This window comes from Aquarana catesbeiana, linkage group LG11, assembly GCF_042186555.1.
Source record: "Aquarana catesbeiana isolate 2022-GZ linkage group LG11, ASM4218655v1, whole genome shotgun sequence".
NCBI lineage: Eukaryota > Metazoa > Chordata > Amphibia > Anura > Ranidae > Aquarana > Aquarana catesbeiana.
Window position 1 is genome coordinate 46,656,677 of NC_133334.1, and position 13,093 is coordinate 46,669,769.

The window sequence follows — 13,093 nt, forward strand, 5'->3', positions numbered from 1 at the left end:
GGATGGCTGGGAGCGAACTTCTTTCGGCGGTGCAGCAGCTGGGGCAGGGAAATTGCCTGGTACAATCTGACGTCGGTGTACCGATAGCAGATTGCCCGCAAGTACTTGGCTGTGACACACCTAATTCTACACCTTCATTCCTCTCAGTGCAGGTTTCAGAGAGGACTGAAGGTATAGTGGGGTTGAAGATCCCAGCTGATGAGGAGCAAGGAGAGGTCCTCTTTGTTCTTTGGTGTGGGTCTGGTCAAGCATGTGGTGCCCAAGCGGGTGATGTTTTGGCCACGCGAGATATGCTTGAGACATATGTTGCAAATAGTGCGATCTGATGCACTCGTCTCAAAAAAGGCCCACACCAAAGAACTTTTGGAATAACGCGCAGAGACAGCAGCACCCTGCACATGCGGAGCTCTGCTGTGTGATGCAGTCGATGTTCTGCCCTTAAGCTGGCCCCTGGAGGGCATCCTGCTTCGTTAGAGATGTGCCTCCTCCTCCCAGGCACCCACGTGGAGTCAGTGACCTCATCATCCCCTCCCTTCTCATCACTGGAGCAAACCTGGCAGTATGCTGCAGCTGGGGGAACATGACTGCCAGATTGCTGTCCTTCTTGGGCACCCCCTCTGTCCGGGCTCACGTTACTGCCTTCCTCTAGCTGGGTACCAACATCGGAGCCTTTAAAACGCTGGGCATCCTCCTGGAGCATGTATCCAACACTGTGGTCAAACAGTTCGGGGGACTCCTCAGGAGGACATGGTGGTGCTAGGGAAGGAGTGACTGATGCCATTAAGCCATGTAAAGAGGCCGCGTTGGCAGCTGCTTTGCCAGACAAAGTACCCTGAGCCTGGGCGAGAGAGGATGAGGACAGCTTGATCATCCACTCTACCAAGTCTTCCGCATGTTGTGGCTCAACACAGCCAGCTGCCGAAAAAAAGGACAAGCGTGTCCCACAGCCACGTGCTGATGAAGATGCACTGTGTCCACGACCAGCATTGTTGCCTCTAGACACAGAGCCTGCTTGCCCTCTTTTATTGGCTTGTGACTGTCTACCTCTCCTTGTTGACCTTCCAGACATACTAATGGCCTGCAGTGAGATGTAGCTGCACAAAGCTGGGATGAATATATATACTGATTATAATGCAGCTAGCAGAATCAACTGCCTGCCTGTAGTATTATTAGTATGAGAACACCAGCAATTGTCTTCAGGTAGCTTTAGGTGCACACTGTGCAGAGGACAAAGTATACTAACTGTACATACTGCAGCTGCCTGCCTGTTGTATTAATAGGATCAGAAGAACACCAGCAATTGCCTTTAGGTAGCTTTAGGTGCACACTGTGCAGAGGACACAGTACACTAACTGTAAATACTGCAGCTGCCTGCCTGTGGTATTAATAGGATCAGAACACCAGCAATTGTCTTCAGGTAGCTTTATGGGCACACTGTGCAGGGGACACAGTACACTAACTGTAAATACTGCAGCTGCCTGCCTGTGGTATTAATAGGACCAGAACACCAGCAATTGTCTTCAGGTAGCTTTAGGTGCACACTGTGCAGGGGACACAGTACACTAACTGTAAATACTGCAGCTGCCTGCCTGTGGTATTAATAGGATCAGAACTCCAGCAATTGTCTTCAGGTAGCTTTAGGTGCACACTGTGCAGAGAACACAGTACACTAACTGTAAATACTGCAGCTTCCTGCCTGTGGTATTAATAGGATCAGAACACCAGCAATTGTCTTCAGGTAGCTTTAGGTGCACACTGTGCAGAGGACACAGTACACTAACTGTAAATACTGCAGCTGCCTGCCTGTGGTATTAATAGGATCAGAAGAACACCAGCAATTGTCTTCAGGTAGCTTTAGGTGCACACTGTGCAGAGGACACAGTACACTGACTGTAAATACTGCAGCTGCCTGCCTGTGGTATTAATAGGATCAGAAGAACACCAGCAATTGTCTTCAGGTAGCTTTAGGTGCACACTGTGCAGAGGACACAGTACACTAACTGTAAATACTGCAGCTGCCTACCTGTGGTATTAATAGGATCAGAAGAACACCAGCAATTGTCTTTAGGTAGCTTTAGGTGCACACTGTGCAGAGGACACAGTACACTAACTGTAAATACTGCAGCTGCCTGCCTGTGGAATTAATAGGATCAGAAGAACACCAGCAATTGTCTTCAGGTAGCTTTAGGTGCACACTGTGCAGAGGACACAGTACACTAACTGTAAATACTGTAAATACTGTAAAAACACCTGCCTGCCTGTCAGTATATTAGGAAGAGAATAACAGGAACGGATCTAGCTAAACTGAATACAGTGAATATATATATATATATATATATATATATATATATATATATATATATATATATATATATATATACACACACACACACAACACCTAGGATGCATATATATACACAATACACTGTAAGTGCAGCTGACTCGCCTGCCTACTCTATCTAAGTTAAATCAAATGACACTGTCTCTCTGTCTATTTCTCTCCGCTGCCGCAACACACTACACGAGGCCGCCATATATCGCGTGGGGCGTGTACTAAACCCCCTGAGCCATAATTGGCCAAAGCCACCCTGGCTTTGGCCAATTACGGCTCTCTGTACTGACGGAGCTGTGATTGGTCAAGCATGCGGTTCATAGTGCATGCCTGGCCAATCATCAGCCAGCAATGCACTGCGATGCCGCAGTGAATTATGGGCCGTGACATGCCACTCGAATTTGGCGCGAATGGCCCATAACGTTCGCAATTCGACGAACAACCGAACAGGCGATGTTTATGTCGAACATGGGTTTGACTCTAGCTTGAAGCTCATCCCTAATCCTGGTGACTGTTGCAGCTGCTATACCTTGGGCATCCAAACTATTGCTTGCCTGGAATGGGACACATCTGATGTCCAAGTTATTCATATCAAACTGAGGCAATCCCTAGACTGTTCATTGAACCAGAAGAGTGATTGTTGCTGTGTGCCTGGCTGCTGTCGCACTAATCTGGGAAAGGTGTCTACAGCAAATCAGTAGGCCATTTCGGGGGTAAGCGACACACACACATAGAATTTTGTTTAATTTTCTAATCATTAGTGTGGTCAAATTGATGTTCATTTTCAACCGCAGTAAAAATTTAAAGGAGCAGAATGGATATTTTTTCTCACATGAATGACTATTTATCAGTGAATGTGGCTCTCATTCGGGAAAGTTCATTCACTCATGTTAAAAGCAAATGTTTTTTTAAATACCTTCGACTTGATTTGTCAAGTCATCAAATGTGCTGATGAGAATCTACCAGTGTCTGGACAGAGTTTTAACTCTAATTTATTAAAAGTTAAGAAAATAAGTTCGGATTTTACATACACTTTAATTAGTGAGAGTGACTTTATACCTTTAGGACATCTCACACTGACGAGATAGTGGAGATTAGGAGATAATAAAGGGCAGAGCTCATCAAATTGAGAAAAAGGCTGCAGATAATATCAAATGACTTTTTTGAGAGTAATTATTCTTGAATCTTATAGCTTTGTTTAATTAATTAATACCATATGTATTAGATTGTGGTACTTCTAGTGCATACTATAGGCTAGACTTCCAACCACAATCCTTTACTAAAGCTACAAACAAATTTAAAACCTAGATTTAGCGTATTTTGTTTTCCTTTTAGCATCCACTGATTCTGCAATCATCTATTCTGCCATTCAGGAGTATACCTCTCTAACCTGCATTCGGTTTGTGGAGCGTAAAACAGAGACTGATTATATCCAGATCCAATCAGTAGATGGGTAAGTGTGTAGTATATGCTGTACTTCCAGAAGGGAGTAAAGGAATAACTACCAATCACATTGTCCCATTACAGAGTTTATCAAGAGTGAATTTTGTCTGTGGCACACAGCTTTTACCCCCCACCCTACAATAAAAGACACCTTTACATTCAGGACTGGTGCAAGGATTTTTGACACCCTAGGCGAAACATCATTTTGCCGCCCCCCCTGGCTCCACCCCCTTTGCCCTGCCCATGTATACCCCACCTTTTTATTGAAGCGCCCATCAAATGCAGCCTACCAGCGCCCATCAATGCAGCCTCACCAGCGCCCATCAAATGCCCCCTGCGGGCGCGCAACAGCGACCATTCTGGGACGCCGTCCTAGAACGAGAGTCGCACCGCCCCGTCATCATTTGACGGTGGGCGGGCAGCAAGCAGTTAAAGATTGCCCACCGCATATATACTGCGACAGGGCGGCTCTACTCCGCAAAACAACGTACCTGTACGTTGTTTCATGCAATAGATAGTGTGGGCGTGTGCACCGCCGGAGGCATGCGTGCGGCAGCCGCACGAAGGAGGAGCCGATGCCCGCTGGCCACCCGCGATCGCTTCACACAGAGGCAGAACAGGGATCTGCCTATGTAAACAAGGCAGATCCCCGTTCTGACAGGGGACAACATAGAGATCTGCTGTTCCTATTGATTAGGAACAGCGATCTCTGTGTTGTTCCTGTCAGCCCTTCCCCTAAACAGTAAGAAAGCACCAACAGGGACCACATTTAACCTCTTGATCGCCCCTGATGTTAACCCCTTCCCTGCCAGTGCCATTTATACAGTAATCAGTGCATTTTCTTAGCACTGATCACTGTATTGGTGTCACTGGTTCCCAAAAAGTGTCACTTAGGGTCAGATTTGTCTGCCGCAATGTCACAGTAGTCCCGACTGATCACCGCCATTACTAGTTTAAAAAAATTAAAAGTCCATAAATCTATCCCGTAGTTTGTAGACGCTATATCTTTTGCACAAACCAATCAATATATGCATATTGCGATTATTTTTTTTTTTTTACTAAATATATGTAGAAGAATACATGTTGGCCTAAATTGATGAAGAAATTATTTTTTTCTAATTTATTTTTGGGGATATGTATTATAGCTGAAAGAAAAATATATATGCCTAAATAAAAAAACAGTTGGGTGGTAATGAGATCAGGACTCGAGGCAATAAACAAGAGATGTTGGTGCCCAGTGCTAGCGAAGACCCTGTGACTGCACCGCTGGGCACACAACGGTTGTGCAATACTGCTCATTCTCACAATTAGAGTCTTTGGCTCAGTTGACTAATAAACATTTATTTCCAGTGGGGCTGATGTCTTATCTTAACAGTTTTTAACCACTTCATCCCCCGAAGGATTTACCCCCTTAATGACCAGGCCATTTTTTGCGATATGGCACTGTGTTACTTTAACTGACAATTGCGTGGGCATGCGACCCTGTACCCAAATAAAATTGATGTCCTTTTTTTCACACAAATAGAGCTTTCTTTTGGTGATATTTGACCACCTCTGCAGTTTTTATTTTTTGTGCTATAAACAAAAAAAGAGCGACAATTTTGAAAAAAAAAAAAAAAAAAATTTGTAACTTTTTGCTATAATAAATATTCCCAAAAAAGTTTTTTGTAAAAAAACAATTTCTTCCTCAGTTTAGGCCGATATATATTCTTCTACATATTTTTGGTTAAACAAAATAGCAAAATGCGTATATTGATTGGTTTGTGCAAAAGTTATAGTGTCTACAAAATAGGGGATAGATTTATGGCATTTTTATTATTCTTTTTTTTTTACTAGTAATAGCGGTGATCTGCGATTTTTAGCGGAACTGCGACATTGCGGCAGACAGATCGGACACTTTTGACACTTTTTTGGGACCAATGACATTTATACAGCGATCAGAGCTAAAAATAGCCACTGATTACTGTATAAATGTCATTGGCAGGGAAGGGGTTAACAGTAGGGGGCGATCATTGGGTTAAATATGTGTCCTAGGGAGTGCTTCTAACTGTGGGGGGGATGGGACTGCCTGGAGGAGGAGACCGATCGCTGTTCATAATCAGCATGTCTGTATCCTCTCTCTTGACAGAACGGAGATCTGTCTGTTTACATTGACAGATCTCTGTTTTGCCTCTCTCAGAAGCGACCGCGGGTGCCTGGAGGACATCGCGGCCGCTGGGCATGCACATTGGCACCATCATTGCGCCGCCGGCGTGCGCGCGCCCCCTAGAGCTCTTAAAGCGGCCGCCGTACAGCTACGGCCATTCACCCAGGGGAGCCAACCTGCCGCAGTATAACTGCGGTGGCTGGTCCTTAACTGGTTAAACAATCCTGACCCCTGCACTCTGTGTTCTATGTACTTATGATCCCTGCACTCTGTGCCATGCCTTAATGACCTTTGTACTCAGTGCCTTACACACTCCTGACCCCTGCACTCTGTGTTCTATGTACTTATGATCCCTGCACTCTGTGCCAAGCCTTCCTGACCCTTGTACTCAGTGCCTTATGCAGCGTACACACAAGATCGGACTTTCTGGCAGAAAAGGTCCGATGGAATCATTCCATTGGATATTCCGATCGTGTGTGGGCTTCATCGGACTTTTGCTTTAGAAAATTCTGACGGACCTAGAAATAGAACATGTTTTAAATCTTTCCGACGGAATCAATTCCTATCAGGAAAACCGCTCGTCTGTATGCTATTCCGACGGACCAAAAACGACGCAAGAGCAGCTATTGACTACTGGCTATTGAACTTCCTTTTTCTAGTCCCGTTGTACGTCATTACGTTCTAAACGATCGGATTTTGGTGTGATCGTGTGTAGGCAAGTCCGTTTCAGCAGAACTCCATCAGAAACACAGTCAGAGTTTATTCTGATGGAAAAACCGGTCATGTGTACGCGGCATTACAGACTCCTGACCCCTGCAGCCTGCGAGTTACATACTGGCCAACAGCAGAATAGACTAAGTTTTATGTAACCACACCCCTTTAAGACCCCCCCACTCTTCTGCTCAGTGTTGTTTTTTTTCCAAAAGTCTGTGACCAATTGTTTTAGGGCATGTTCAGATGCTAGGAGGAGTGATTTTTTGAGTGTGGCTACAAAGGGATGTGGGTTTGTGGGTGTGGTCGGTCAGTAGGGTGGTCTTGGATTTCATTTTGAAAATTTAGTAACCTAATAATAATCACTCCCAGGGAGCACACAGAACATTCCTATTTCTCACCTCTAGATGGAGGAAATTTATAAATCTCAGGACTGATAGTAAATTTACTCATAACCCTCTGAACCGATTCTCCCGGGATCCATTCTTATAATCTGCCTCCTCTGTGTTGCTTTTCCGAGATGTGATTTTCTTTCTAGAATTTTTTTCTATGTGTAGCTACCAGAATGACAGACCACTCATGATACAAGTGCCTCCTCAGATGTTGGTCCTACCTGGGGAGAATCGGAGGATCTCAAGTTCTCTCACTATTGAACCCCGGCTGCGTGTTGAAAGGGATTGTACAGCATGAGCTCAATCATGTCCTGGGCTTTGTCCACGAGCACACCAGGAGTGACCGGGATACCTACGTCTACATGGAATGGGCAAACATTCCAGATGGTAAATTCCAACCTACCTTACAATGATGTCATGTTAACCGGATGTTTTCTTGGACTTGTGATGTCATGTTAACCTGATGTTTTCCTGGACTTGTTCTGTGATGTTGAAGACATTTCACTATTCATCCTAGAGGGGACACAGACAGCATTAAAAACGTCAATGACTGAGGCACTGGATTAGACTCAACATTAATCTGTGGTTGAGGAAGGCCTCTCTCATTCCTATGGGGCACAATGGCTCTGGTGAGGCAGCTCTTAGCACAAGCAGGGTATCCCTTAGCTAGGGAATCCAAAGGATTGATCCCATGAAGACGCACATCAATGCAGACCAACTAGTGTTGGAATGAATGTTAGTCTCAGCCCCCTAGGTATTTCTCTCTGCCCCTCTGAGCTTACATATACTGCGGCAGGGCGGCCCGTCTGCGCATAATCACATACCTATATGTGATTTTGTGCACGTGGAGCAGGGGGCGTGTGCCTCTGGAGTGCTGCTCCCGCTGTCATTGGACACGGCAGAAGCCAATTAGTGGGTCCAGCGGCCGCGATGGCCGCCGCGACCCACTGATTATTCACAGGAGACACGGAGCAGCGGTGTGCCTATGTAAACAAGGCACGCTGCTGATCTGTCAGTAAAGAAAAGAGAGATCTTCCATTTTAGCTAGGCTGAAACATGATCTCTGTTTTTCTCCAGTGTAACGCTCCCCCCCACAGTTAGACATCCCTCCCTAGGACACACTTAACCCCTTGATCACCCCCTAGTGTTAACACCTTCCCTGCCAGCGTCATTTATACAGGAATCAGTGCATTTTTTTAGCACTGATCACTGTATTGGTGTCACTGGTCCCCAAAAAGTGTCACTTAGGGTCAGATTTGTCTGCAACAATGTTGCAGTCCCGCTAAAAAACGCAGATCGCCACCGTTACTAGTAAAAAAAATTTAAATGCCATAAATAGAACCCATAGTTTGTAAATGCGATAACTTTTGTGCAAATCAAGCAATAAATGCTTATTGGGATTTTTTTACCAAAAATATGTAGCATACATATTGACTTAAACTGATGAAGAAATTAGATTTTTTTTTATTGGGTATGTTTTATAGCAGAAAGTAAGAAATATTGTTTTTTATTCAAAATTGGTGCTTTTTTTTGTTTATAGCACAAAAATAAAAACCGCAGAGGTGATCAAAGACCACCAAAAGAAAGCTCTATTTGTGGGAAAAAAAGGACATCAATTTTATTTTGGTACATCGCAAAAAATGGCCTGGTCAGGAAGTGGGTAAAACCTTCCGGAGCTGAAGTGGTTAATCATGGGGCAGGCAGAGTGAAACGCGTTGGGGGAGTGGCCTGGCAGGAGCCCAGGCGGAGACTGCCATTCATTCGAATATTGTACCAGTTCTGCATTGATGTGTGGCTTCATGGGATCCATGCTTAGCCCAACATTGTTTGGAGCCGAGACAAGCTCCTTCCCCAGCCTGCACTCACAGTGGTGGACACAGGATTGCTTTCCCTTGTGGCCTGAGCGGCACACATTTTCCATTACCGGTTCATAGGGAATCCAAAGTTTGGAATCCAGGTATAGAAAGTACAATGAGAACCCCAGACATTTTTCAGGGGCTCAAAGATCTTGCCCTATTTCTCCACAGCCTGACTGTCCCTGGCCCACCCCTTGGATTTCAGTTCTTTCAATCATGGAGACTCAGCATCACATGGGGGGGTATTGCCTAGGGCGGTAGGCATGCAAATGCTATCTGACTTGGAAAGTCCACTCTTTTAGACACATACTCGTGAAGGCATTTTCATATTTCCATAACTCTTCCCAGGAGCCAGCACCCTGCTTGCATCTGGCTGCCTACATTGCATAGAGAAGCACAGGGACTCACTGATGTCATCACTAGGTCTATGAAAATGAAAAAGTTTTATATAAACATTTAACAAACAATTCTAGATGGTAAAATCCTACAATATCATAAAGTAATTTTTTTCCTGGAAGCACCATCCATGTAGAAATACGATACCAAACCTAATTGAACATGTAGACTTTAAATGTGTCACCAGTAAACCTCAGATTACTGTATAAATTAAGAAGACACATCTCGCAAGAGATATAATATCATTTAAAAAAAGAAAAAAAAAACGAATGAAAATGGTTTACAAAGCCTTAGGCACCATGCACACCGGAGCCCATGAACTCTATGTTATCCTATGTGTCCATGCACATATGGACGTTTTTTAGCTTTTATCAGCAGTGGAGTTTATGGGCTGGTGTCTGAACGCCCTAAAATCGCATTCAAGAGCAGTCCTAAAAACACCAGACACTGGTAAAAGCTGTTAAACAAGGTTTAACGCTGTAAACAGAGTGTTAAGCCTCGTCAGGCGTTTCTGCCTCTATACAAAATCAATAGTTCTCCATGGGAGCCCATTGATTTGAATAGAAGTCGCACCAAAAGTCGGATCACGACTTGTGTGCTGAGGATGTTGAAGGGTAACCCGGCCAAAATGAAAAAAAAATTTGGCGTGGGGTTCCCCCCCTCAACGATACCAGACCCTTCGGGCTGGTATGGATTTTAAGGGGAACCCCCACGCCCAAAAAAATGGCGTGGGGTCCCCCCCAAAATCCATACCAAACCCTTATCCGAGCACACAGCCCAGCAAGTCAGGATAAGGGGGGGATGAGCAAGCGCCCTCCCCCTCCTGGACCATACCAGGCCACATGCCCTCAACATGGGGGGTGGGTGCTTTGGGGCAGGGGGGCCCCACCCCAAAGCACCTTGTCCCCATGTTGATGAGGACAAGGGCCTCTTCCCGACAACCCTGGCCGTTGGTTGTCGGGGTCTGCAGGTGGGGGCTTATCGGAATCTGGAAGCCCCCTTTAGGAAGCAGGCCCCCAAATCCCGGCCCCCCACCCTGTGTAAATGAGTATGGGGTACATTGTACCCCTACCCATTCAACTAAAAAAAAAAAGTGTCAAAAATAAACACAGTACACAGATTTTTAAAGTAATTTATTAAGGCAGCCTGTTCTCTCTGCGCTATCTTCTCCCTCTTCTGCCGGGTCTTCTCCCTCCGCTGTCTGCTCGCTCTTTTGCTGGGTCTTCTAGCTCTTTTGCCGGGTCTTCTCCCTTCTCCGCTGTCTTCTCCCCTGTTCTTCTTCCGATGTTGATTCGTCACGATCTCCCGCTGTAATGCTGTGTCTGCCATGTCATATTGGCTTGGGGCGGGGCCACCTGATGACGTCATCCAGAGGCCCCACCTCCTTATGACATCACCACCCAGGGCATGATGGGACAATGACGTCACAAGGAGGCGGGTCCTCCTGATGACGTCATCAGGTGGCCCCGCCCCAAGCCAATATAAGTCATTGCACACGGCGGACCCAGCATTACACCGGGAGATTGAGTCAAGTCAACATCGGAAGAAGAACAGAGGGCGAAGACCCAGTAAAAGAGCAGAAGATAGCGGAGAGAGGACAGCGCAGAGAGGAGAAGAAAAAAATGGCATGGGGGTCCCCCTCAAAATCCATACCAGACCCTTCAGTTCGTATTCATTACGTTCACTAACAGCCAAATTCGAAAGGAAATTCCAATACTTATAATTTAATATAGTTAGTAATAGTTAAGTTATTATTAGTTGGTTATTATTTCAGATTTTCACATTTTTGTTCTTATTTTCGGATTTTCGTTCCTTTGAATTTTCGAATTTCCAAAATTTCAGATTTTAGGATTTTTGAATTTCTGAATTTACGAACTTTCGAATATTCAGATTTACAAATTTTTGGATAGTCGAATTTACAAATTTTCAGAAAAATTAATGAAACAGGTTTTCGTTAATTCGGATATTTCGCAGCCGCTCATTCAGGTCACAGCATGGCTGGGGGGCAGAGACTAGAAGTCAGCTGACTGGTGAGGAACGTTAAGTGGGAGGGGCTGGAGGAGACCCCATCTCTTAATTTTCAGCATAGGTGTCATTGCTATAAGACATCACAAAGTCGGAGCCACAGAGAAGCCGGAGACACAGTGAGTAACACTACCTGTAATTAGTTGCCATTTAAAGTCCCCTCTACAGTTCTCAGATCAGCAGATGACCTTTATCAAGAGCAGCTAAGTTGGCTGATCAGAACTCCCTGCAGCATTGTCACTCATCCCATTCACCCCACCAAGGAGTAAGAGAAGGAAAAAAAACAGAGAATACATGGAAGGGAGAGGAAAAGAGGGGGAGGAACAAAGAAAAAGGGAGAGAAAGAATAAGAAAAAGAACAAGAAAGATGGCTAAAGAGAGGGATGGGGAAAAAAAAAAAACAAGAAATTTAGGATAGAGACAGATAAAAGGGAAAGAAAAGAGAACAAAGATAGAGATAGAGGGGTACATCCTAAAATGTACCATAAGGGGTTTTAATACTGTACAAATGAAAGGAACTCAGGGAGCGCTAAATGTCCGTGGGTTAGGGGAGCAAATTACTTGTCTTGCCTTGGGTGCTGACAATCCACGCTCTGAAAATAATTTTACTGTTAGGGGTCCCCACAACTTGGGAAATTTTATCAAGGGATTATGGCACTAGGAAGTTTGAGAACCACTGGTCTAGATTGACCAGGTAGTTAAGGTTGTAGGGGTCTGTGGTCAGTTAGGGAGTCCTCAAGGCAGTGTTTGGTGGCTGGGGATAGAACCTCACTTAGTGGTACCACAGTATCCAAAGTTGTGGGAGATGGTGTCGTCTAGGATCTGCAACCAGTTATTTGATCTGGTATTTACAATGTTTATATTTAACTATGGTTTTGGTTTAAATAAAAGGCTGTACCGGCCATTTTAACTCCAACACTGTTTTGGTGTCATTATTTAAGTTTTAAGGGTTATAGTACAAGTTTGAGTATGGTAGTAGGTTATCTGAGCTACCCTAGTCATGTCACCTCCTTGCCTAGGTGTCTGTTAAGACAGCTTTAATTCAACGCCTAAGCCGTCTCAAAAGAAAGAAGATTTATTTTTGGCAGAGCAGGCAGGGGGTTACATCACTCACCAGTGCCATATATATATATATATATATATATATATATATATATATATATATATACACACACACACACATACATATATATATATATATATATATATGTATGTGTGTGTTACATACTTATAATTTCCTCCTCTTCCCTCATTCATTTACAATCCAAGGAGTTAGTCATCTTCACAGACAAGTGGCGATGGTTGTAGCTAACAGCTTTAGTGAAGGGATTCTGCATGGAAGATCCCTGAGAGGTATTGGAAGATGTTGAGTGATTCAACTTGTCCACATCTACATGAAGGAGAAAATGTAGGTTAGACAGGAATTTGAACACTGGTATATATATTATTCAAGTCACAGTATATCGTATAATATATGAATAGTATTGCATTCAGCCCTTGAATGGAAAAAGCAGTAATGATACTAAACATACTTTCTGTACATTACACCATACAGTATACAAAAGCAACTTTGAGATGACCCAACCAGCTACCAATAACATGGGCCTGCCGTATGATTACAGTTCTGTGATGCACTATGGGAGGTAAGTCACAGTCACCAATTACACCTTCTGTACAACCCTTCATCATACAGCTCTCCAGCAATGTTGGGACAGGGATTTGGACTTTTTGTGATGCATTTCTCTCTTGGGTAATGAATGAATAACATGAGCACTGTCAAAGTGGAGCATGG

General features: G+C 44.4%; 1 protein-coding gene across 1 annotated transcript in view; it reads left to right on the forward strand.

Annotated features, from left to right (window-relative positions):
• The window catches only part of LOC141111700 (astacin-like metalloendopeptidase), a 96,308-nt gene that overhangs the window by 35,727 nt on the left and 47,488 nt on the right, over nt 1–13,093 (forward strand). Inside the window, exons 4-6 of the mRNA XM_073603847.1 lie at nt 3,668–3,785; nt 7,233–7,411; nt 12,857–12,944. Coding sequence (XP_073459948.1) covers nt 3,668–3,785; nt 7,233–7,411; nt 12,857–12,944 — 385 coding nt within the window. The remainder of the gene's footprint in view (nt 1–3,667; nt 3,786–7,232; nt 7,412–12,856; nt 12,945–13,093) is intronic.